The sequence below is a fragment of the Petaurus breviceps genome, unplaced genomic scaffold, assembly GCF_028583685.1.
Source record: "Petaurus breviceps papuanus isolate PSGF00001 unplaced genomic scaffold, PetGlider_PUasm1.0 90750, whole genome shotgun sequence".
Lineage (NCBI taxonomy): Eukaryota > Metazoa > Chordata > Mammalia > Diprotodontia > Petauridae > Petaurus > Petaurus breviceps.
In genome coordinates, this window is record NW_027187335.1 from 2,282,182 (window position 1) to 2,309,589 (window position 27,408).

General features: G+C 40.0%; 2 protein-coding genes and 1 pseudogene across 2 annotated transcripts in view; all 3 read right to left on the bottom strand.

The window, feature by feature from the left end:
- Positions 1-9,323, bottom strand: part of LOC138145813 (putative nuclear envelope pore membrane protein POM 121B) — a 13,536-nt gene extending 4,213 nt beyond the window's left edge. The window contains exons 1-3 of the mRNA XM_069067405.1: positions 8,050-9,323; positions 6,415-6,648; positions 4,673-4,835 (exon numbers count right to left, since the gene is read on the bottom strand). Coding sequence (XP_068923506.1) covers positions 4,673-4,835; positions 6,415-6,648; positions 8,050-8,667 — 1,015 coding nt within the window. The 5' untranslated portion in view covers positions 8,668-9,323. The remainder of the gene's footprint in view (positions 1-4,672; positions 4,836-6,414; positions 6,649-8,049) is intronic.
- SCPEP1 (serine carboxypeptidase 1) overlaps positions 1-27,408 on the bottom strand; it is a 358,800-nt gene that overhangs the window by 155,958 nt on the left and 175,434 nt on the right. The gene's annotated exons all lie outside the window — the stretch shown is intronic.
- LOC138145757 (large ribosomal subunit protein P1 pseudogene) lies at positions 26,192-26,712 on the bottom strand (annotated as a pseudogene).

Consider the following 27,408-nt stretch of genomic DNA (forward strand, 5'->3'; position numbering starts at 1 on the left):
GGGGGGGGGCAAATAATCTGTTTTTTCAAAAAAGAAATAAACAACCTAATGATGATGATAACCACTCAGCTGAATCCAAGAGAAAACAGGAGTAGGGCTTAAGCCTGGCTGAGGATACAAATACATTAGTGAAACTGTGCCTGACTTGATCTTCATGGTGCTGTTATTCTATCAGGCAGAAAAGAATAAAAACACATGAGTAAAAACAAAATCTACATCATGTAAATAAGTAAAAGATTGGGGAAGAATCAGAGAGTAATAGAAGGCAGTGATTCTTGCAGTTAGTCCTACATAAGATGGTAGAGTAGAGCCACCAAAGCTATGAGTTGAAATATTATAACTTTTGGGGTGGCTAGGTGGCGCAGTGAGTAAAGCGCCGGCCCTGGAGTCAAGAGGACCCAAGTTTGGTTCCAGCCTCTCAGACACTTAACACCCACACAAAAAAACTAGCCATGTAACCTTGGGCAAGTTACTTAACCCCAGTTGCTCTCCAAAAAGCAAAAAAAAAAAAAAGAAAAGAAAAGAAATATTATAACTTTAACTCATAGCACAACTCAATGATATAGAAAGGTAACCTTAGGCAGATACAGATTCAATTACAATATAAAGTCAATACAATGCAGAATCAAAGTACTATTAATTTTATTATCATGAGAGGATTCGTTTTAGGTATGGGTTGGTCTAGATAGCCACCAAGAGTAACACAGTTCAAAAATTCTGTGATTCTTTAAAATACAAGGTAATTGAAGATAGGGGGAAAGGAATGTTAGTTAAGAAGGGACTGGCGGAGTCAAGATGGTGGAGTAGAAACAGGACTTCCGTGTGACTCCAGCTTCCACCTTCCCCAATTCATGTAAAAGGGGACTCTGAACAAACTTTGGAGCTACAGAACCCACAAAATAACACAGAGAAGCTAACCTCCCAATGAGGACAGCCTGGAAAGAATCTGCCAGGAGCAGAGCCTAGGCCCGCATGAGCCCGAAGTTTTAACCCCAGGGCGGGCCTAAACAGCCACTGCTGGAGGGACTTCAGATCACCAGCATCTGTGGCCCTTTCCAGAATTATCAAAACATAGATGCGAAGAACAAAGTGAGAGGTCAATGCAATGTGGATTTTAGGACCAGTAGTTGGGAGAGCGTTGGCTTTTGCCCCCAGGGCAAAAAACCACTGAGATGCCTTGCCCCAGCCGGTGCCACATTGCAGCTTCAGCTTCTGGCCTGCAGAGGGTAGGGGGACCAAGCGACCAATTTGAGGGGTAATCGCTCTTGCTTTAACCTGCTTGGATCTGGATTGCTGTCTAGGGTGGAAGTCCTGGGGTGTGTGACCAGCTTGCCAAAGTGTGTGGAGGCTTCAGAGAGGGCACCCAACTAATACCTCCGGCAGCTGAGAAAACCCCAGCATTTGGGACGAAAGCTCCCCTATCTGGTGGCAGAGTCCTACTGTGGCAAAAAAAACCCAAAAGTCAAGTAATTGAGTGGCAACATGACCAGGCAAAGGAAGCAAAACAAACATAAGGATCCAACATTAGACTCCTATTTTGGGGACAAAAAGGATCAAAGCATGGAACGGGAGGAAGACAAGTGAAGTCAGAAATCCTGCACCAAAAGCTTCAAAGGAAATACGAGCTGGTTACAGGCCATAGAAGACCTTAAGAAGCAGATAAGAGAAGTGGAGGAAAAACTGGGAAGAGAAATGAAAATTATGCAAGAAATTTATGAAATGAGAGTCAACAGCCTGACTGAGGAAAATATCATCTTAAAAAACAGACTAACTCAAATGGCAAAAGAGGCTTAAAAAGGCAATGAGGAGAGGAATGCCTTAAAAAGCCGAATTTGCCAGATGGAAAAAGAATCTCAAAAGCTCACTGAGGAGAATCATTCCCTCAGATTTAGAATGGAGCAAAGGGAAGCTAGTGACCTTTATGAGAAATCAAGATGCTGTTAAACAGATCCAAACAAATGAAAGAATAGAAGGCAATGTGAAATATCTCATGGGAAAAACCACTGACCTGGAAAATAGATCCAGGAGAGATAATTTAAAAATTATTGGACTACCTGAAAGCTGTGATTCAAAGAAAGAACCTAGAAATCATCCTCCAAGAAATTCTCAAGGAAAACTGCCCTGATGTTTTAGAACCAGAGGGCAAAACAGAGGTGGAATGAATCCACCGGTCACCTCCTGAAAAAGATCCCAAAAAGAAAACTCCTAGGAATATTATAGCCAGGTTCCAGAATTCCCAGATTAAGGAGAGAATATTACAAGCAGCCAGGAAGAAACAATTTGAATATTGTGGAAACACAATCAGGATAAGACAGAATCTGGCAGCTTCTACACTGAGGGATCAAAGGGCCTGGAATATGATATTCTGAAGGTCTAAGGAGGTAGGATTAAAACCAAGAATCACCTACCCAGCAAAACTGAGTAATATGTTTCAGGGGAAAATATGGTCATTCAGTGGAATAGGACTTTCAAGTATTCTTGAAGAAAAAGCCAGAGTTAGGAGAGGCCAGGTAGCACAGCGAGTAAGAGCACCAGCTCCAGTGTCGGGATGACCTGGGGATCGAATCCCGGGCTCAGACACTTAGCACCCACCCAGAAACACCTGGCCGTGTAACCTTGAGCAAGTTACTTAACCCCAATTGCTTTTAAAAAAAAAAACAGAGTTGAATAGAAAATTTGACATTCAGATACAAGAAGCAAGAGAAGCACGAGAAGGTAAACAGGGAAAAGAAATCATAAGGAACTTATCAAAGTTGAACTATTTACATTCCTACATGGAACAATAATTGTAACTGCTAAAACTTTTCTCAATATGAAAACAGTTGAAGGGAATAGAAATAAATATATGAAAATAGTCTTTATAGGAGGATATATAGGTGGATGAGTACATATGTGAACGTATATATAAGCATATATATATGTTTACAGGTATACATAGATAGAGGGCACAGGACAAATTTAATAGTAAAGGATGATACTTAAAAGGTGAAATTAAGAGGTGAGAGAGGAATATAATGAGAGGAGATGGGGAGAGACAGAATGGGGCAAACTATCTCAAAAAGAGGAGGCAAGGGAAAATGGGTACAATGGAGGGGAAGAACAGGAAGGCATAGGGGAATGGGTCAACCTTATACTCATTGAATTTGACACAGGGAGGGAATGACATATACACTAAATAGGGTATCTCACCCTACAGGAGAGTAGCGGGGAAGGGGATGAGAGGGGGGATGATGGAAGAGAGGGCAGGCTGGGGAGGGAAGTTGGAAGCACACACTTTTGAAAAGGGACAGGACCAAAGTAGAGAAGAGATCAAGTGGGAGATGGGATAGGAGGGAGGGAAATATAGTCAGTCTTCTACAATATATCTACTATGGTAATGTTTTGCATTAGCTACACATGTACAACCTATATTGAATTCCTTATCTTCCCAGTATGGGTGGGTGATAAGGGAGAAAGGGAATGAATCTGGAATTCAAAGCTTTAAAACCAAATGTTTAAAAAAAAATTATATATATACATATATATATATATATATATATACACACACACACACACACACACATATATATATACACACTATTATTAATACTATTTTACATGTAATTGGGAAATAAGAGGAGGGGATATCCTAGGGGACAACTATTTTAGGGAGGTGGGTAGGGGAAAAATGGGGAAAAAATTTGTAACCCCAAATCTGGCAGAAATGAATGAAGTAAACCAGAAGTTAATAAAGCATTTGGGGAAAAAAAAACACAAAGAAGCAGGACAATATTGGAATACCATGTCAAAAAATAATTGAGGATTCCAAAAAAAAAAAAAAAGGGGACTATTGCTAAAGGTGAAGAACACATTTCAACTAAGCTTTGAATGAAGATAGGGATTCTAAGAGTTAGAGATGAGGACAGAATATATTCCAGACAGGGGACAGTCTTTGCAAAGGTAGAGAGGTGACAGATGGGAGAAGGCCAGTTCTTCATGCAGAATGTGAGACAGGGAAAAATGTGTAATAAGAGTAGAAAAGTAGAGTGGAACCTGGCTGTTGGCTTTAAACAGCATGCAGAGACAATGGAGGAGATTAGGGTTTTGAAAAGGCATCAATTATCATTTCCTTGTCCAGTATGGAGAGGATGTTTCAGTTCTCCCAAAACCACTCACTCATAATCCCCACCTACCTCCACCTTACCATCCAGAAAAGAATTTTTGTCCCAAATACAATGACTGTTAATTCTGGGGCTACTAAGGACTGATGACAGGGATAGTTTCAGAGAATATTTGGAAGAAAACTGATGCAGAATGAAGAGGGGAGAACCAAGAGAACATTCTTTGTATGACAACATTAGTATAAAGAAAAACAACTTTGAAAGACTTATGGACTCTGATCAATGCAATAATCAATCACAGTTCCAGAAGACTGATAAGGAAAAAGTCATTCAAGTATTTTTTTCAATACACAGAAAAAAACAGAAGGCCAGAAAGAGCCACAGATAAGTAAGACAGCTTTGAAATTTACATGGTAAATTTATCATATATTTAAAAAGAAAAGCAAGTTATATATAATAAAAGTCTACATTAAATGTAGAAGTATTTTTCTGTTCTATTATGCATATGAAAATCCAGGCTGGATTTGGCATTTGATAAGATCAAAATACATTTTTTTTTAAAAGGTAATTACCTGGACTAGTCACTTCCTCTATCTTCTTCTCTTGAAGGTTCCTTATTGTATGCTTTAAAATCTCTTTAAGGGATAAGGCATTTTGAAAAACATCCTCCATCACCTCTTCCTTTAATTTGCTCTTTGGTAAACAAACACTTTTGGTGACAAGCTTTGAAACTTCCTAAAAGAAGCCAGGTGGTTAGCCCAGGAAAAACACAAAATTTACCTTCAGAGATCACAAAAGGGACTTTGATTAAAGACTATCTAGCTCAGCCCACTCCCTGAACATTTCTGGAACATGTTTTCTTGTCTGAAAAGGCGGGGTATTGCACTAAAACATCTCACAGGCTCCTTCCAAGCCATGAAGTTTTGTTACCTACAAGTCATATTGACTGCAACCCTCTCCTTGTTCCCTACCCTCTAAGTGAATGGTCACTACACCTAACCTTCCACAGTCTTTCACAGGTATCCTTTCTCCTCCTCCATATACAGACCCTCATCACCTCTTAGCAAGGTTTTCATTCATTTTTTTTTTCTGTAATCAAACAAAAGCTCAATTTAAAGTGAGAGAAATGGCTTGCAGGCAAGGAGGCACATTAGACACATGTTCCAGGGCCCTACCCCTAGTTTAGTGTAGGCAGGTCTCAATACTGTTACCTATGGCTATGCAGAGAGCTGTGGACTTGTCAATGAGGGGTCACAGAAGCAATGTTGGATCCATAGCAAGGCTTCATGAGCAGTATTTGTCCAAGCTGGTCTGCTGCTGCTCATCTGAGCTCAGAGACACCTAATGCTGGTCAAAGCAATATAATAATTATGTGATTTTGCCAGTGACATTACCCAGAGGGGGAGCTCAAAGGACTGTTGTTACGTCAAGCTCAGGTCAGTGTGCTTGCTAGACCTTAGCTCTGGAAAACAGTCTTCTAATATCTTGACAAAAATTGTATCTTTTTTGCCTAGTCACAGTGAAGGCTGGGTGTTCCGTAACTAATAGGAAGCCAGGCTATCAATAAATCAACAAACTGTTTTTTAAAGTGGAAAAACAGTGCTTCAATCTGCAGAGTTTACAAGTTACCTCTCTGGTGGCTGTATTCTCTCTTCTACCAGAACAGGTGGTACGGTACACAGAACTCTGGACCTACAATTAGGAAGCCCTGAGTTCAAATACAGCTTCAGATACTTCCTAGCTGTGTGACCCTGGGTAATTCACTTACCCACTGTCTATCTCAGTTTCCTCACCTGTGAAATGGGAATAATAAAACCACCCATGGTGGCATAAATGTAAGAGGCATCAGTAAAATTTGTTTGTTTGTTTTTTTTAAAGCAGGGCAAGCTCCACGGTCTCATAGACTTTTTGCAGCCTGTAAAAGCTAGGGAGGCAGTAAGGTACAACAAGGTCATTTAACGCCAGGTACTGTGGCTGGCAGTACAAATACAAGAAAAAAGACAGTGCCTGCCCTTGAGGAGCTTACATTCCAAAGGGAAAGACAACACAAGAAAATGTCCAGAGAGCTGGCCTTGGAGCCAGGCCCTCCCCTGACCTGCACCTCTCAGTGTAACTCTCTGAGGCTAAATTATGCATCATTTGCTCATCTACTTTGGAAATCTCCACACTGGGAGTTCCCTACTCTGAGGAAATCACAGGTCCTGAACAACAACAGAAACTCTCCTGAAAGGTGGGAAATGGGAACGTATGGCCCAGCAAGAGGCAAGGCAGACATTCAACACCACCCTTGTGGATGGACTCAAGTAGGGCTCACCTCCAAAAACACAATGGCATCATTTTCCTTGAGCAAAAGTTCAAACTCTTCTTTCAAAGATTCAATTTCCCTTTTTTTCTTGAGCAGGACATGATGAACATGGTCATATTTGTCCAAAACTCTCTTTTCTTCCTCCTTCAGCTTCAACAGAGAGCTCCTCTCCTCTGATTCAATGAGGGCTTTCATTTCTTCATATACACGTTGCAACAATTCCCTCTTTCTGGCTGCTGTTTTCTAAGGGATCCAAAGAAACATTTTGATGTAAGTGGCTTTAAATAAGATGGAGCAGTGCCAATGCTTCTACTGTCACAGTCATTTCAGCGGTCATACTAGATACTCTAACACAAGCTGAGGGCAACATGTGCCCTCTGATTGCAGATGGAATCACCTGAATCCATCTTCCCCATGGAAAACTTCCAAACATTCCAAGACTCTAATCACTGCTTCAGGTGTGGATTCCTCCAATCCTAGATGATTCTGGAACCTCTGGGCATGCCCCTCAATTTGTCAACATGTCTACTTAGCAGACAGAGGGGAACTGAGTGCAAGGTTATCTTTTAAATCAATCATTTAAATGATTTGTTCTATGACTTGTAAGGAGGATTTATATTTCCAAGCTCAACTTTGATTCTCAGCTCTCATGGAGGGTTAGAAAGGCTCCTAAGACCTATACAAGTATAACATCTTTGGGCTGGAAAAGCACATTAGATGTCTTCTAACCCAACCTTCCCCAATCTATAGCAATCTGTCTTTGGGGTTTTGTCGGAACACACCCAGGGATGGGGAACTTACTACTTCACAAAGCAACCAGTTCCATTGGGAAATGACTTTAATTGGTACAAAGTTTCTGTTAGTGGACTGGAATGACAGTGAATGAAATTATGCCTCTTCTAAATTCTATCCTTGGAAAAAGAAACAATCAATTCCATCTTCCCCATGATAGACCTCCAAATATTTGAAAATTCTAATCTTTATTTTTTTTTTTTGGAGGGGGGGAAGGCAAGGAGATTGGGGTTAAGTGACTTGCCCAAGGTCACAGGCCTAGTAAGTATCAAGTGTCTGAGGCTGGATTTGAACTCAGGTCCTCCTGACTCCAGGGATAGTGCTCTATTCACTGAGCCACCTAGCCGCCCCTAATCTTCAAATTAGAGTCAAAAGATTTCAGGCATGGGTCTCTCTAATACTGTATGAGAGCCTCTGGAACAATTTGTCAATATCTCCACTAAAATGGAACAGTTGGGAGTCAGGGACATAGTCCCTAGTGGGGAAAAGCCATGATACACAGTAGGAAGTGAAAGCCATAAACTTAAACTCTATGAAGGGTGGAAGCCCAGACATGCAAACCTGTTAAAATCATAATTCTGACACCGAGTCATAACTCAGATAATATGTCCATTTACAGTCATAACACAAATATGGTGACCACTTTGTGACCAGTTATAATCCTGCGTTTGGGCATTTACCCAACAACTTTGGCTTAATACCCAAGCTCAGAAATGAGCTCATTACTAAGCAGAAAATTAAAAATATCCACCAATCCACAGTGAAGCACTCTGTAGCTTTGTCTGATTTCCACACAGCCGCTCAGCCCAGGACTTCCCCCGCCGTGCCTCTCCCCGCTCCCCCTCTGCCCACCTTCAGCTGGGTCCTGGCCACGTCCAGGGCCACCGGGGAGCAGGTCTTGTGCCCCACCAGGCAGATGCTGCAGATGCAGACGCCGTGCTGAGAGCAGAAGAATTCCCGAAGGCGGCTGTGCTCAGGGCACTTGCGACGCTCCAGGTCCAGGACGGGCGGCTGCAGCTCGTGGCCCTGGAATGTGGGGTTGTCCAGGTGCGGCCGCAGGTGCTCCTGGCAGTAGGACGCCATGCAGGTGAAGCAGGTCTTGGCGGCAGGAGCCTGCAGGCAATAGTCGCAGGCCACGCTCCCAGCCGCCTCATCCTTCCTCTGGCCCCCCTCCCTCGAAGGCTCACCATCTTGGGACGCACAGAGGGACTGCCCCAAATCCCAGCGGCTCTGGGCTTGCTGCAGCTGCTCCACCACTGCGCACAGCACCGTGTTCTTCTTCAGCTGTGGCCTCTCCGGGAAGCACGCCCGGCACTGGGGGCAGGAGAAGCTGGGACCCTGGACGGTCCACGCCTGGTCCAGGCAGGGCAGGCAAAAGTTGTGGCCGCACGGGCTAGTAACGGGCTGCCGGAAGATCTCCAGGCAGATGGAGCAGGTCAGCTCGTTGGCCAGGGGCTGCAGCTCGGCCATCGTGATGCGCTCTGGACGCCTCAGAAAACTCACTCTGCAGGAAGGTCCCAGATCTGAGAGAAAGGAAACTAGCTGTAGGGGAGAGGTTTGAAGGGTTCCGGGAAATCACGTGGGGGAGGGAGGGGGGAAGGGGATGACCCCGGGGGCAGTTCAAGAAAAATATCCACATTCTGCCTTTTAGACACAAATAGGCCAGGAAGAGTTGTGTTTCATTTAACATTATGTAGTGAAGCCAACAAATGTTTATTAAACACCTATGTGCCAGGCGATGTAATGTGAAAAATTATTATTAATATATCAATATTAATGAGTAATTTGATATATAACTATTATCCTTAATTATACGTATATTAGTATAACACTTAATATATTAACAATTGATATTAATTAGACTATTGCTTACTTATTTAGGGCTTCTCCCGTCCTGCCCCCCACCCCCTGTTCTTTCAAAGTCCTGACTTTAAAGTTCACTTTTTCCTCAGAAGGACATCACTGATAATGAGATTTCTTTGACTCTATCCTGGTCAGCTCCCACCGGAGCTGCAAGTAATTTAACCCAAAGCAGGGAAACCAAGTCGGTTCTACTTTGTGTGCACCCCAATACTGTGTGCACCAGACCCAAATAACACTCAGAGGTTTCTCTAGGTAGGAAGCAGAAAAGAATGGTTTTTTTACAATATCCAGAAAGAGCCACCCTCCTGACAAATAGGAAGGAGAAGCAATTTACAAAAGGAAATGAAGAAGTTATAAAGTCCTAGGGCGGAATTCTCCCCCCCCCCCTCTTCCTGACCCTTTTCTTCCATTGTCTGGAAGTTATGTGTCCAATCTAATGGAGGCCATCTATGTCAAGTACTGGAACTAGGAAACAGTAGATCATCCAACCTAGGTTTGAGAAAGCACTTCTGTCCTTATTTGGCATGTCTTGTGCTGAGGTGACACTGGGGAGGGTCTCCATTGTTCTAAGTCCCAGTTTCCTGGAAGGTCAGGTGACCTCCAAATTTAGGCCTAGTGGATGCTGAAGCCACTCTAGATTTGATTTTTCAGAATGGGGAAACTTCACTGCAAATTATTCCTCACAAATCCCCACTTTTATACCTTTTGAAGTTTCCCCATTTTTCTTAATTCTAATTACCCTCATTGCATTGACCACATACAAGGGGGCACTCCCCTTTATGAGTGCAGATACATAGATTCAAAAGAAAACGATAATAAACAATTGTTTTTTCAAAGTCCACAAGTCTCTTTTCACACTGCTGTCAGGTTCTGAGGAAGTCCTTTGGTGGTTTAGGGTCATCCATCTTCAGTCCTGCATCCCAGCCCCTCTTTCTTCACCCTTCTTTCATTCATTACCCACAAAAGGAACCTTGGAACTGATGGGGTACCTGGGGTCTAGATCAATTTGTGAAATCAACTTGTAAAACCAGTATGAAATTGTAATTGCAATTTGTCCTTTCCCATCCTTGAGCTCTGCCCCTTCCCATATCCCACACTCCACCTAGGCAACACCCTATGACTCCTTTGTTCTTAATCTCTTCATTTCTTCTGGGCCTGGCCCATACCCTCCTTTATCCTTGCCTTTTGCCTCCTTGGGCCTGGCCCAAATCTTATCTAAACTATTGCTTCTCTTGGTCAGCTCTGACCTTTGTCTATGCATTGAGGCCCCTCCTGTCTGGTCAGCCCTGACAATGGCAGCCCTGCCCTTTAAAGGTAAAGGCATGTACCCCTCTCACTTGCAGGTCCCCTAAAGGACTCTTGCACACTTCTCATAGAAGCATAACAATAAACTTCTACAACTCTCACTCCAATTAAGCCTGAGACCTTGAATTCTTTCCAGACAATATTGCAGGTTTTCTGGTCTTAGATAAGATCAGAATTCCTGCTGAACCTATTGGGATCCCCTCCCTCATTAGAACCAATTTAAATGAGCCCTCCAGAACTCTTATCATTTTTACAAAATTAAAATTGGAGTCTTTGTCAATTGTCACGATCACACATTAAAACCAGTTTCCTATATTTTACATTAATCCATTATTAATTACTCCACCAGGAGGATGGGATTTCACTGAGGGATTTACATTAAGCTCACAATTAATTAAATTTTTTACCAAGTAGTCCAAAGATTATCCTCCTTTTATAACATTAACCAATTGTAACAAAGTTGAGACAAGTGTGATACTAACTAAATACCAGAATAATATTCCCACAAACCCTCTATCTATTTGTCCTTATACTATTACAAAGAACCAAAGGACCCTGACTTATAGAGGAATACCTATACTAAATCCCAAGCCTAATAGCTTCATCTTAATAGTAAGTTGAGATGTTCCAGGATCAAGTATTTAATAGATTTGTTGTTGTGTTTTCAAAACTTTTGATTATTGAAACTTGCCACCAAGAATAGGGACGAAACAGTAATTTTTCCCCCAACTTCAGAATGTCAGTTCAAGGCAAAATTCATACCAGGCTGCAATCTGCATTGAGCCAAGCTCAAAGTCTGCCAGGTATCACTGGGAGGGTTGAGTCAGGAGAATCCTACTCATTCGAAAAACAGTGATTCTCCTGACCTTCCATACCTGTACTTCACAGGGTCTGGCATCATGGATCAGTGGCTTGGTAGCTTGGATAGCTTTTCTTTTTCAGTTTTTTATTCTTTTTTGGTCTTTATTAATTTGTTTACTTTTGGTTTACAAGATTCAGTTCCACAATTCCTTGAGTTTTAAATTTTCTCTCCCTCCCTTCCCTCCCCCCCATGGCAGCATACAATCAAGTATAGGATCTGCAAATACTTTCACATTAGACATTAGTCAGGTTATGAAGAAGGATTGTATCAGATAGAATGAACAATGGGAAAGAGGAAACAAAAACAAACAAGAAAAAGAAGAGAGCAGGTAGTTTGCTTCAGTCTGGATTCAAACTCATTTCTTTCTAGTTCTTTCTTTGGATGTAGACATCTCTCTCCATCATGAGTCTTTTGGGGTTGACTTATAACCCTTCATTGCTGAGGAGAGTCCAGTCTATCAAAGGTGGTCATCAAACATACGTGTCTGTAATTGCATTGTGTACAAATTTCTCCTGGTTCTATTCTTCTCATTCAGCATTAGTTTGTATAAGCCTCTCCAGGTAAATATGAAGTCCATCTGCTCCTCTTTTCTTACATCACAATAGTATTACATTACATTCATATACCACAACTTGTTCAGCCATTCCCCAATTGATGGACACCCCCTTAATTTCCAATTCTTTGCCAGCACAAAAAGAGCTGCTATAAATATTTTTGTACATATGGGTCTTACTCCCACTTCTATGATCTCTTTGGGATACAACCCTAGAAGTGGTATTGCTGGGTCAAAGGGTATGAAACTATTTATAGCCCTTTGGGCATAATTGCAGATATTTCGTAACTTCAGAATGGTTGAATTAGTTCACCACTTCACCAATAATGCTTTAGTGTTCCAATTTTTCCACATCCTCTCCAGCATTTGTCATTTTCCTGTTTTATCATCTTAGCCAATCTGACTGTTGAGATGTGGTATCTCAGAGTTGTTTTGATTTGCATTTCTCTAATCAATAGTGATTTAGAGCATTTTTTTCATATATTTATCGATATCTTTAATTTCTTCCTCTGAAAACTACCTGTTCATATCCTTTGACCATTTATCAATTGGGGAATGACTTGTATTCTTATAGATTTGATTCTATTCTCTGTATATTTTAGAAATGAGTCCTTTATCAGAGACATAATTTGTAAAAATTCTTTCCCAGTTTCCCACTTCCCTCTTAATCTTGGTTACATTGGCTTTGTTTGTACAGAAGCTTTTCAATTTAATGTAATTTTGATTATTGGATAGCTTTTCTTAATATCCATACGTGGAGTTAGACTCAGAGGAACAGTCAGTTAACAGTGCCATCAAATCTTAATTAACAAGCTTCAACAATCATTTAAAATATGCTTATGATCTCACATTGGTTAAGGAACATCTCTAAAGTGAGCCTCAAATAACCTATATTCATTTCCATATTTATTTTTGTTCACAAAAATCAAATCTCTCATTGGGATTATAAATTATTGCTCTAACAGATTTGCATCTACTTCCCAAGCTCCTGGGACTATGCTCAATCTGAACTCACACTAAAATTCCTTTTCTCTCAATTAAAAATGTCTCTGATTTAATCCCTATAATTAATTCAGTCAATTGTATTAATACCCAATTATATTTTGAAATACACTGGGACCCCATTCCACACATATACACAGATATAACTTTTCTACAGTAACTTTATAATCCCAATCTCAGTCCATGGGATAATTATTCAATATTGCATTTGTATCCTTATTTCCTTTCCTTCTCAAATATGATTGAGCTATTAATTATAAAATCAAGTTACAAATCTTTTTGCCTTCCTAAATACTTCCTCACACTCTTCTCAACATACTTAAACCATCTGATACAAAGGTATCTAGACCACTATCTAGAGACTTGGATAAATCCCCATTTGTCCCCAAACCTTCTTATCTGTCTTCCATATTTCTTATCCTTCCAGATCTCTCAAATCAATTATCCAGATTATTCAGCTTTCCTTTACATTTTTAACCACAAAATAAGATAACTCATAAGTTATTATTCTTTTGCTAACATAACTGTTCTGCTTAAAGAAAGCAAAGAGGTTAATGGCTAAACCCCACAAGCTCTTCCCTAATTATACTCAGTCTGGAAGAGTGAGATACTTCAGGAATCTAAATCTTTTATTTATACATTCAATTACAAATGTCAGCTTTGCTTATGCCAAGCAATAACCACAAATTCAGATTAAAACGGCAAGATCTCTTCTGCAAAACATCTTTTCTAAAAGTACTGCCTTTAAAAACAGTTTGAATTTATCCTCGTGTTAAGGGGAATAAATACTTGCATTATGCCCAATTTTCTATTGATTATCAAACTCTGCCATAAAGATGAAAAGCTAGCCAGCTATGTCAGTCAAGAAGAGAGACAACTATGAAGAAAGAACTCAGCTTCAGAACTCAGCACCCTCGGAAGGATGCTCTTTACCTTTCACCTTGCTCCTATTATAAAACGGCAGTAGGTGGGTAGGAAAGCTATATGGCCTCCCCACAAAATGACAACTTAAAACAAACATATGCCAGTGTCCAGAGCAGAAGGGAGTCCAGCAAAGTCTAGCAAAACATGTCAGGGAGAAGAATCAAGAGTTACCTATGAAGAGAGGGAATTCTGATGCAGTTTGGGTTGCTGGAAACTCTGAAATGTCAGGGTACAGGGAGGCAATGACCTGGAATGAATTGATGCACTCAAACCTTCTTCCAGTCAAATGTCAAGATTTATTGAAGTAGAAGCTGGCAGGATTCCAATTTGGGGAGGGGTGGGGCGGGAGACTGAGAAATGATACTCTGGGGTGTGTCAGATGCATGGGTGAAAGGACTATCTAGTGGGCTAATTAGCCCACTTGATCTAGGTCGGATTAGGTGTTGCCAGCACTAGCATCACCAAGGGAATGGAGGGGGGGAACGTGATAAATAAGTCTATGGAACTGGTGGAGATTGGAAGCTAACATTTATTGCATGCTAAGCAAGTCTCAAATAAGCATCTGAGGGTTCAGGTTCATATTCTATAGCTAAAGCACTTACATCATGCTTTCTCATGGGAAACTTCACATTGTTTGCTGCATGAGGTACCCAACTTGCAACCTTCAGAAGGCCACTCCTGTGGAACACTCCCCTGCTCTCATCTCATGGTTACTACTTTATGTATATCACTCAAGCAGCCAGGGTTTCAGGGAAGGTCAGAATGTTCCAAGCCTCCCTGGAAGGGGGTGGGGTGGAGTGTGAGTAATGGGGGGTGGAGAGTCAACTTCCTGAGACAGTGGGCCCAGCCTAGATTCCCACCCATGGGATGCAGACCCCTCAGAGCCCTGGATAGCACCCCCTACAATTAAGAAGTGGCAGGTTGTCTGGGGTGGGCCAAGAACTACAGGGAAAGCAATGTCCAGCAAACTAATTAGGTGATCTAGGTGGGCTGGGGTGGGTCAGTTGCCTTGGGCAGAGGCACCAGTGATCTGGACTGCAGAAATGTATGGGAATATTCAGAGACTGGGCTGCTTTCAAAGGCACAGTCTTTTCCTTTTAGGGGTCCAGGTCTCATCACCCCTTCAATTCCACTTGAGATGGCAGTCCCCAGAAATGGCATTCTTGCTGGTCTTATGGTTTGAGCCCTATTTTCTTCTAGAAACACATCATAGTACTCTAATCCAAGATGTTGGCCTAGCCCAAAGTTGGAGACAGTGGTAGTCAATCAGTGAATCAGATTCTAGTAGAGCCTGAGAGACCAAGGTTAGTGGGAAGGAGTTGGAGGACATAAGCCATTATTGTTTTTCGACACCCCCCCCCCCACTACAGTTCCCACTTTGGATGTATCTTGATGACCATATTCCCTTTCTGTGTACTTCTCCACTTAGCAACTCTGTGGGTATCTCCTCTTCCTCCTAATACCTTGAATATTTGTAGGTAGTGTTCTCCAGGTTTATGAAATGCTGTAACAGTTCAGTAAATTTCAGTAAATGCCTTTATCTTTAGCAAATTGTATTCTATGGCTGACTAGATTCAAGTCAACCAGCATTTGTTAAGAAGGATCTAAATCCAAGGCTACCTTGAAGGACCAGACTGTGTCAACTGATCCAGCACATCTTTTTTTTTTTTCCCATAAGGAAAAAAAATTAAAAAAATAAAAATGGAAGTAGGGTGAAACTTTCAAAACAAAATTATAATAAAATTTTCATGTCAATTGATGCATCTGGGTGTTCTCGTGTTAAGTACCTACTATGTGCCAAGTACTGTGCTGAGCAGTTGAGATAGAAAGGTAAAAACAGCCCATGCTCAAATTGCTTACAGCCTATTGGGGAAGACAGCACGCAAACTACTGTGTAAGTACACAATATATACAGTGTAAGTGGGAGGCGATCTTCGAGGAAAGGTACTAGCATTAAGAAGAATTGAGAAAGTGTTCTAGCTGAAGGTGAGATTTTTAGCTGAGACTATAATAAAGGTAAATGTATGGTGGTGTCTGGGTGGAGTGAAAACTTCTCAGAACTTCCCTCTCTCTTCTCCCACTCCTCCTGCTGTTAATCAACAGGAAGCCCCTTCTGGAGGCTTTCAGATTTCCTGCCTCTTCTGGCCCCTCCTCCAGGCTGGTGGTCGGAGACAGGCGAGCTCACTCCTCCCCATTGCTTTGGGACCCTTCCTCCCCTTTCCCTTGCTGTCAATCAGCCTCCTTGTTCTTTGTAAGCCATAGTGTAGGGCTCCTCTGTTGCTTATCATTGGGGAAGATTTTCTCATGGAAACTTGAGCCCACCTCCCAACCAATGGGAGAAGGGACCCAATTAAGGTATAAATTCTTGTTCTGCCTTTTGTAACTGGTCTCTTCCCCATGATCAGTCAGGTAAGAGAATAAATTTCTGTTCCTATCCTAAGAGATCTCCGTGTTCTTGATTAAATTTTGGATGAGATTTTTCATCACAAACAGTTGAAACATGTGAACTATGGTATTAGGAGTGTGGACCTACAGAGTCCTTGAGGACCCAAACTACTAATTTTGGTGTGGATGGCAGGGTGTCTCAGAGAGGTACCACAAATGTATTACTGTAAACCACTCAGGTTTTCTCATGTCAAGGGACTTGGATGAGTGTTTGAGTTGAAAGAATTGCTATTTTTCTTGGTGATAATAATAAAGTTTAGGCAAATTCATTTTATAATGAAAATTTTCTCCCTGAAACTGAAATGTTTAGTGGATTTTTTTAATGGTGTTGATGGGGTACAGACTCTGGGAAACCCCTAGAACTCTGATTGAATTATCCCACTTGATAAGGCATTTATCTAAGGCCATAAGTCTTTCATTATCCTAGGCCCAAATCTCTGTTACTCCTAACCTAACCTAGCTCTCCATTGTCTAGGTACTTCCCAACCTTGATTCTACCAAAATATGTATTCCCAAATCTGTTATTCTTAAACTAGCCTAGCCTTCCATTGTCTGTCATCTCCAGATAGCCTTCAGCTATTTCCAACCCTTAATCTCATTACTGGAGTCTTGACCTCAGTACCCTCCAGATCCTCCTGAGACTCCTCCTCAACACCCTCCCCAAACCCCTCTCCTAGACCACTCCTAGATCCCTCCCACAGTCTTTCTGTATTTAAGATCCATTTTGCCTCCATGACAGGGCCAAGAGTAATCTAGGGCAGAATCACTCTGTCAGATTGTTCTGGCCTGCTTGTCACATACAAACATCACAGATACTTGGGCTCCTTAAGAGCCTACCCATTAAGGTGAATCTTTAATAAACTTTGTCTTACTTTGGCTGAGAGAAGACATGAGTGGAACTCATTTGGCAGGACCAAATGTATTGTTATTTTGGGTCTCAAGCACCCCTAAACCTTAAACCTCAACAGCTTATGCTAAATAAACCAATGTAAGATCCACAGATTCACACAGAACCTTGAACCCCAGGTAAGCTGTCCCACTGGAATATCCAATCTGCAATTAGCTGAGTGCCCCCAGGCATTATATGTATGCTACTTTTATTGTTATATACGTTGTTTATATGTCATAAAAGTGGAAATAAATTCTTAATTTTATTTGAATAGAGTCAAAACAAGATGGGGTAGAAGAAGAAAGTATCATTACCTAAAGTTTGGAAACCTTTGCCTTTCAACCTATCTTCCAAATCCACCAATGTACTAAAAAGTACCATCTCCAAGGTTACTACTATGTGTAACTGAAGCCCAGGGAATGTGAGGGTCTTACTCAAGGTAACACACAGTAATAAGTGGCAGGGGCAGGTCTAGGACTCCACCTCAGGTCTTCTGAGTTCCTTCATGGAGTGTTTAGAAGAGAACAGTTGTTGAAATGGGTAGTAGGAAGAAGTTACCTACCTACCTTGTGTCTTGAAGCTAAAGTGATTCCATTTCTGCAAGTCCTTCTCTCCTGGTTCTTATCCTAACTGGGGATGGGGAGGGAGGGAGGGAGGAGGGAGGGAGGATGGAGGAGAGGACAGGGAGAAGGAAAGAGACTACTAGTAAATCATATATTTTTTCAATCTTTTTTCAGTCCTGTCCAACCCTTCATGATCCTATTTGAGGTTTTCTTAGCAAAGATACTGGAGTGGTTTGCCATTTCCTTCTCTAGCTCATTTGACAGATGAGGAAACTGAGGCAAGCAGGATTAAGTGATTTGCCCAAGGTCACACAGCTAGTAAGTGTGTCACATGTCTGTGGCTAGATTTGAACTCAAGAAGATGACTTCCTGACTTCAGGCCCAGCATTCTATCCACTGTGCCATTCGGTAGCCCCAAAACATATACTCTAGAAAGGAAAGATAAGAAAAACCAAACCAAACCAAACCAAAAAACAGGGCAGCTGGGTGGTGCAGTGAATAGAGCACTGGACCTAGAGTCAGGAGGGCATGAGTTCAAATATGGCCTCAGACACTTGATATACTTACTAGCAATGTGACCTTGGGCAAGTCACTTAACCCCAATTGCCTTGCCTTCCTTTCCTCCAAAAAAAGAAAGAAAGAAATGAAATATAACATAACTCTCATGGGTAGGGGCTTTTGCCAGAAGTTGTTTTGGCTTTGCTTTCCCAGGGTGGAAAGGATGTGATTTGGATTGATGATGCCCTTATAAAAATAAAGGCAAGTAAGTAAGCATAAATTCAAAGTGGATATTAAGGGCCTAGAGAAAGGTTTAAAAGAAAAAAAAAACACTGATTTCCACCCCCTCCCACCCCCCCACCCCCATATCCCCTGCCCCAAAGCTGTGGTTTTATTGGTGCAGGAAACTCCTGTTGAGGAAATTTATTCTAATAATACAGATAGGCAATTGTTCTGCAATTTAATAGTCTTAGAACTTTGCTGGGACAGGGTCAGCAAACTTTTTCTCTAAAGGGCCAAATAGAAAATATTTTGGACTCTGTAGGCCAAGAGGCAAAATTGAAGATATTATGTAGGTACTTATATAACAAGAGAGAAAACAAATTTTAAAAAATTTTTATTGATGAAATTAAAATATAATAATAATAATGATAATAGAGTATATATTTTTTTGTAGTGCAGTTGTACTAATGAGAATGAAATTCTTTTAGGAAGGATAAAATTTCACTTAGTTGGGGTTCAAAATTTGTGTTACCTGTCACTGAAATTGATTAAAAATGTTTATCTGTCAATGCTGATTTGTAATGAGATTTTATATATTTGATCTTTGAAAATGACTTTTCACAAATCTATGTGCCAGCAAGTACTGATATTAGTCCATGAGCATATGGTTTAAATTGTGCCTATTCATTGCTTGGAAGGCATTTATAGAATTCTATTTGATTTTTCTCTTGATATTTGCCGTTTAGCATGTTACTATATTACAGATTAATCACTTCCAGTTGAAAATTAGGTGGAGGCTCCTCAGTTGCCCAGTTAAATGGATTTTGAAATATGACATTTCTTTTACACTTTATATTGAGGTCCAAAAAACACTGCTGGAACTGTAGTTTGAGCTCAGAAAATACATCCAGTGCAAATTTGTGTGGAAATGGAGATCTCATTTTTTGTTTTAACTTTTGAGAGCATGAGAAGAGTATAGAGAAGCTTGACATTGACATTACTCGTGAATTCAAACCGCACTAATTGTCCTAGAATGGACTTTACTGCAGTGTAAGTTTCACATAGCAGTGTTGCTTTGACTTGTGATTTTAGGTTAAATTCACTAAGAAACATTATTAATTCTGTAGCAATGACTACTTTCCAAAGCCATTCATTGTTTGATAATAGTAATCAAGGGCAATTCTCATTTAGAAAAACTTCTATTTCAGCCCTCAATTCAAAATATTATAATAAAACTTTTTTCCTCTCCTTTTCTTGTTTCGACATAATGAGAATACACTAATAAAAAAATGAAATGTTTCAGCACAATATGCATGGCACTCAAAATGCTGCTATATCACTGGATTTGTGATGCACTGAGCAGTGGTACAAATAGATGAGTGTCACATGCTGTTGGAACTTCTCAACTCTACTTTTGTAGCCCACAAGCAGTCATAGACAATATTTAAATGAGTAATAGGTAGGTGTGTTTCAACAAAACTAAACTTATGGACATGAAAATTTGAATTTCATGTAAGTTTTCACATTACAAAATATTCTTTTTTTTCCCCAACCATTTGAAAATGCTAAAACCATTCTTGTTTCAGGGGCCATATGTAAACAGGTGGTGGGGGAAGGGGAGAACCCTAGGAGTGGCAACTTGCTCAGAGTCATAGAGCCAGTGTTTGTCAAAAGCAGTACTTGAAATGGACTATGAGGCTGTCTCCCTATGCACTAAATCACAGAGCTTCTAGAAAAATTATAGCCCAGGGCAGAGAATAGTGATACCCAACAATAGAACATGTTGCCATGAACATGAAGAGACATTCTGGATTCTGCTTTTCTCTCCTCCCATCTTATCTTTTGCTTGTTGAGCTCTCCCTTTACATTGTCTTCCCTTTTCTTCCTATAGCACAGCCATGACCACATCACCTCTCTTTACAAAATCCCTGAACGCAACTTAAATTCATGTGGCTCCAACCTACTTTTCCAGTCTTATTTCCCATCATTTCCCTTTGCACACTATTTTTCAACCAATTTAGACTCAATGATCCTGAAGCTTGGCATTCCATCTGTCCAGTCACACAAGTCATTCCTCATGCCTAGAACATACTCTAGTTCTATTGGAATACTTACCTTCCTTCAAGGTGCCACAACTTCCATGAAACCTCCCCTGATTTCTCATATTTCCTCCTCCCCAGGTATTCCTCAATCCCTTCTCAAATTGTCATTATATTTACTTAAAGCACAGGTCTGACCATGTCATACTCCCTCTCTCCCCCCAACTCAATAAACTCTATTGGGGTCCCTGTTACTTCCAGGAGCAAATATAAAATTCTCTCCTTGGCTTTTAAAGATCTTCTCAGCCTAGGTCCTTCCTATTTTTCAAATTTTCTTACATTTGCTCCCCTTTATGTACTCTATGTTCCAGTGACACTGGCCTCATTGTAAAGATACACCACCTCCCAACCGCCTTTTCCCTGGCTGCTTCCTATGCCTAGAACTTTCTTCCTCTAAACCTATATCTCCTAGCTTCCTTGGATTCCTTCAAACCTCCTGCTCTCTACTCCATTTCCCTTCCATTATACATACACATTGTGTGTGTGTGTGTGTGTGTTTTCTCCTTTCCAGAGGATCATTATTTTTGTAGACACAACAGAAGTGAAATAGTGTTGGGAAGTTCTACCTTCTCTCTGTAATTAATTTCTTCTTAACCTCAGCATAGCTCTCAAATTACCTTTGTCTAACCTTAACATACTTTGCCAGCCTTAGCTTATTCTGCACTTTTACCCTTGACCCCTGTAGCAGCAAGCACACCAAGTGTCCTCAGGGTGGCTGTCCATACAGGTTCTTGGATCTGCTTTGTTAAAGGAAAGCAACTCAAAATGGGTTAACAAGCTTACTTTAATCAGTCAAACATATATCGTTTACCTTGTTCAGGGGAAAAAGGTCAGCACCCCGAACTTCAAAGTATACAGGCAGAAGTATCAAGACAGAAACAGATCAAGTAGACAGCTTTCCAAACTGTCTTACCATTACAACCCCTTAACTATGTTCTATCCAACATTTCTATAAGTGATTTGGCTGATGACATGGTGGGCATGTTTAGCGATCACCATACATAATACAGACAAGGAAGAACACATCTCTATTAGAATATTTATCTTCCTTCAAGGTGCCACAGCTTCTGTGAAACCTCCCCTGATATCTCATACTTCCTTCCTCCAGGTAGTGCTCAATCCCTTCTCAAATTGTCATTATATTTACTTAAAGCACAAGTCTTACCATGTCATACTCCCTCTTTCCCTTCCAATTCAATAAATCCCAATGGGGTCCCTGTTATCTCCAGGAGCAAATATAAAATTCTCTCTTTGGCTTTTAAAGTCCTTCTCAGCCTAGGCACTTCTAACTTTCCAAGTTTCCTTACATTTGCTCCCCTCCACGTACTCCAGCATCCAGTGCACATCAGGTTGAATTTTCGCAGGTGGCTACCCTACAGTCGCTGGCCGGGGGAGGTTGGACTCCTCAAGTTGTTTGCACCCAAATTCTCTGAGCTTGGGGTGAATATTTTCAAGATCGGTGAATCTGCCTCTATTTACCCTAAATTCATTTTCTTTAACAAGGTTTCCTGATTGGGCTAAGAGGGGCTGTTTGAATTTCAGACTAATCTAAATGTATAAGGTCTGGAGCACTCAAATTCCATTTTAAAATAAAAATTATATGACCATTATTTTAACTTTTTAAACATAGGCTACTGTGTCCCCCCTCCTCTGCCCTCTGGTTTTCTTTCATTTTGTTGAGATCAAGGAGATTCAACAGTGGAATTGCTGGTTCCTCATTTTCAGCCTGCTAGTCACCTAATTTTAACATTTCCTGTTGTCAGGGTTAAGATAGATTTTTGCCTTTCAATTCTTTTAACAAGGAGTACTTAAATCATTAGTAGAGAAATCTTTTAAATTGGTTGAGAGGAAACTTTTGAAGCCTAAGGGAGAACTTCTGACCTCAGTAGTAAACTGTCAAGGCTTTGTCCATCCTGGAAAGAATCCCACCTTCTTCTGACCTGAGAAGAAGGCTCATTTTGGTTTTACAGAGATGAGGAAAAGAAAAGGTTATTTTCATTTATATTTGCATAGGATCAAGTTAGTTATTGACAATCATAGCTAAATGTTCAGGAAGTTTTAAAGGAAAGTAGGGATAAATTTTTCTGAATTTTCACTTATAAAGGACCTTTAGTCTTTAGTTGACCAGTTATAGAATCCTAGAGGTTAAGCCCAGAAATTAAGAATTGAAAATATTGGAGAAACTGCCAAAACAAATCCCTGAATATTGAAGCATTAGCTTAGGAAAGATGCCACTTAGGTAGGTCTGAGGAGAGTAGGAAATTACACCCTCCCCTTTCAGGAAGGAAAGTAACCTTCAGATGCTGCTCTAGTCCTTTCCACTGTTCCCATACACAATTATCTGGGATAGAGTAAATAATCAGTTGTGACACATAGAACCATTATGATGACTTCAATATGTCTTTCATAAGCACTGAAGTAAGTAGCAGGCCAATAGCATAATTTGTTCTTTGACTCACTCCTTATTTAGGATTATATTATTTAGCTTTCAATTAATTTTAATCTATCTTTCCCTGGCCCTTTATTGAATGTAATTTTTTTTTGTACCTGCTCATCATTTCGAAATCATTCTAAAATGGGATTATTTAAATATTTTATTTCCTCTTCTGTTAATCTGGGCAATTTATATACTTGTCAATATGCATCCATTTCACTTAGGTTGTCAGATTTATTGGCATAAAGCTGAGCAAAATTGTTCCTAATTACTGCTTCAATTTCCTCTTCACAGGTGGTGAATCACTCTTTTCATTTTTGGTACTGGTAATTTGGTTTTATTCTTTCCTTTTTTTTAGTTAAATTAATGAAAGGCTTATCAATTTAATTGTTTTTCCCCCATAAAACCAGATCTTAGTTTTATTTATTAGTTCAATTGTTTTCTTACTTTCAATTTTATTGATTTTCAGAATTTCTAAATTGGTATTTAATTTAGGATTTTAAATTTGTTCTTTTTCTAGCTTTTTTAGTTGCATAACCAATTCATTGATCTCCTCTTTCTCTATTTTATTCATGTAAACATTTAGAGATATAAAATTTCCCCTAAGAACTGCTTTGGTTACATCCCATAAGTTTTCATATGTTGTCTTATTGTCATCATTTTCTTTGATGAAATTATTGATTGTTTCTATGATTTGTTGTTTGACCCACAAATTCTTTAGGATTAGATTATTTAGTTTCCAATTAGTTTTTAGCCTATCTTTCCATGGCCCTTTATTATACATAATTTTTATTGCATCATGATCTAAAAAGAGTACATTTAAAATTTCTGCTTTTCTGCATTTTACTTTGAAGTTTTTAATGCTCTAATACATGGTCAATTTTTGTGTAGGTACCATGTACCACTGAGAAAAAGGTATATTCCTTTCTATGCCCATTCAGTTTTCTTCAGAGTTCTATCATATATATATATATACATATGTATTTGCTTTTTGGTGGGGGGAAGGCAGGGAAGTTGGGGTTAAGGGACTCGCTCAAGGTAACATGGCTAGTAAGTGTTAAGTGTCTGAGGCTGGATTTGAACTCAAGTCCTCCTGACTCCAGGGCTGGTGCTCTATTCACTGTGCCACCTAGCCACCCTGAGTTCTATCATATTTAACTTTTCTAAAATTCTATTCATCTGCTTAACTTCTTTCTTGTTTATTTTGAGGATAGGTTTATTTAGTTATGGGGAGGGTTGAGGTTCCCCACTAATACAGCTTTGCTGTCTATTTCATCCTCTAACTCACTTAACTTCTCCTGTAAAAATTTAGATGCTATACCACATGGCAATGCTTAGTATTGATATTACTTCATTGTCTATGGTGCCTTTTAGCAAGGTGTAGTTTCCTTCCTTATGTCTTTTAGTTAGATCTATTTTGCTTTTGCTTTGTCTGAGATCATGATTTTTTTAAACTTCTTTTTGTTTTGTTTTCTTGTTTTGTATTTTGGCTTTTTGGAGGGCAATTGGGGTTAAGTGACTTGCCCAAAGTCACATGGCTAGTAAGTGTGTCAAGTGTCTGAGGCTGGACTTGAACTCAGATTCTCCTGACTCCAGGGCTGGTATTCTATTCACTGTGCCACCTAACTGCCCCCAAATTCTCTCTCTCTCTTTTTTTTTTTTGCATTTTGGAGGGCAGTTGGGGTTAAGTGACTTGCCCAAGGTCCCATGGCTAGTTTTTGTGTTAAGTGTTTGAGGCTGGATTTGAACTCATTAACTTCTTTTTAACTACTTATAAAAACTTCTTTTTAACTACTTTTTTTTAAAACTTCAGCTGAAGCACAATAGCTTCTGCCCCATCCCCTTACCATTGCCCTATGTGTATGTCTCTGCATCAAAAGTGTTTCTTGTAAAGAACATGTAGGATTCTGGTTTTTAGTCTCCTCTGCTATCCACTTCCATTTTATGGGTGAGTTCATTCCATTTATATTTACAGTTATAATTACTGTGTATTTGCCTGTATCCTATTCCACCCTCTCCTTTAGTCTTCTTTATCTCTCTCTCTCTCTCTCTCCCTCCCTCCCTCCTTTCATCTTATCCCTCTTCACCAGTGTTTTGCTTCTGATTGCTGCTCTCCCTTCTGTCAGTCCTCCCCTCTTCTCTTGTATTGCTCCCTATTGCTTCCCTAAAGGGTAAAAAAGAAAAATTCCTGTACCCAACTGAATGTGTCCCTTCTTGAATCAGTTCTGATGAGAGTAAGGTTCAAGTGATAGTCACCCCCTCAATTTTCCCTCTGCTTAATAGGTCTTTTGTAACTCTCTACGTGAAATAATTTATCCCATTCTACCTCTTTCCTCTTCTTTTATAATCTTCTTTTTCACCCCTTGTTTTTTATGCCATACCATCAAATCAATTTATACCCACACCCTCTATCTATGTATATTCCTTCTAACTGCTCTAATAGTAATAAAGTTCTTAAGAGTTACAAGTATCATCTTCCTATGTAGGAGTGTAAACAGTTTAACCTTGTTGAATCCCTTATGTTTTTTCTTTCTTATTTACCTTTTTATGCTTCTCTTGAGTCTGTATTTGAAAATCAAATTTTCTGTTCAACTCTGGTCTTTACATCAGGAATGCTTGAAAATTTTCTATTTCATTGGATATCCATTTTTTTTTTCTCCTGAAGGATTATAGTCAGTTTTGTTGAGTAGGTTGTAATCATAACTTTTTTGCCTTCTGGAATATCATATTCCAAGCCCTCTAATCTTTATGTAGAAGCTGTTAAATCCTGTGTAATCCTGACTGTGGTTCCATGATATTTGAATTGTATATTTCTTACTGCTTGCAGTATTTTCACCTTGACCTAGGAGTTCTGGAATTTGGCTATAATATTCCTGGGAGTTTTTATTTTGGGACCTCTATAAGGAGGTGATCAGTGGATTCTTTCAGTTTTTATTTTATCCCCTCATTCTAGGATATCAGGACTATTTTCCTTGATAATTTCTTAAAACACTATGTCCAGGCTCTTTTTTTGATCATGGCTTTCAGATAATCCAATAATTCTTATATTATCTCTCTTGGATCTGTTTTTCAGGTCAGTTTTTAAATAAGATATTTCACGTTTTCTTCTATTTTTTTAAATTTTGTTTTATTGTTTCTTGATGTCTCACAGAGTAATTAGCTTCCACTTGCCCAATTCTGATTTTTAAGAAATTATTTTCTTTAGTTAGTTTTTCTACCTCCTTTTCCATTTGGCCAATTCTACTTTTTTTTTTTTTTTTTTTTATGATTTTTTTTTATTTTTATAAAATTTTTTTTTTTATTTAGTTTTTTTCCCTCTTTTTCCTTTTGGCCAATTTTTCTTTTTTTTTTTTTTTGAGTTAAGCTTTTTATTTAATGTTAAAAAATATTTAGTCAAACAGACCAAAGCCCATGTCATCATCGGACTCCTTGGATTCTTCTGTTTTTGCTTCCTCTTTCTTCTTCTCCTCAGCTAGGGCAGCTGTGCTAGCAGAAGCAGCCCCTCCAGCAGGGGCAGCACCACTAGCTGCTGGGGCAGGTCCATCAACTCCTACATTGCAGATGAGACTTGCAATGTTGACATTGGTCAGGGCCTTAGCAAATAATCCAGGCCGGAATGGTTCAACATTTACACCTGCTGCTTTCATGAGGGCATTGGTTTTATCTTCTGTGACAGTAACCTCATCGTCATGAAGGATGAGGGCAGAGTAGATGCAGGCTAGCTCGGAGACAGCCATTTCAGTAGATGGATGAGGAGAGGCTTGTTTGTAGTGGTGCTAGTCGCCGGCTGAAGTGAGGGTTCACCCCAACATGGCCTTAGCTTCCAAAGAAGAACCAAGCACCTTACAGACAACTGAAGAGATAATTCTACTTTTTAAGAAGTTATTTTCTTAAGTGAATTTTTGCATATCTGTTTCCATTTTTTGTGCTTCCTTTACCAAGCTGTTGACTTTTTTTTTTTGAAGATTCTGTTGCATTACTGTACTTTCTTTCCCCAATTTTTCTTCTACCTCTCTCATTTGAAAAATCCTTGTGGAGCTCTTTCACAAGTCCTCTTTTGGGTCCAAGACCAATTCATCTTTTTCTTTGAGGCTCTGCACGTAGACTTTTTGATATTGTTGTCCTCTTCTGAATTTCTGTCTTGATCTTCTTTGTCACCATAGTACATTTCTGTGGTCAGGTTCTTTTTTGTTTGGCTGTTCACTTTTCAGCCTGTTTCATGACATTGAAAGTTGAGCTCTGCTCTTAGGGTAGAGTGGGCACTCTTCCAAGTCTCTTGTTCCAGGAGAGTGGGCTTCTCAGCTATCATGCTGTACTGGGAATGTGGTGTCTGGCCACTGGCCTCCTGTGCTACGGCCCTGGGGCCTGACCTGTGCCTGGGCTCAGGGTCTTGCCCCTTGGCTCCCTGTGGTGAGGCCTCTTGCTGACTTTCCTGGACACCACATGCACTGGTCTGTGCTTCCCTCATACCTGAGTAAGACAGATCTTTCCTGTCATTCTTCTAAGTTGTCTGGGGCTCAAAAATTGTTTCACTCATTTTTTTGTTGGTTTT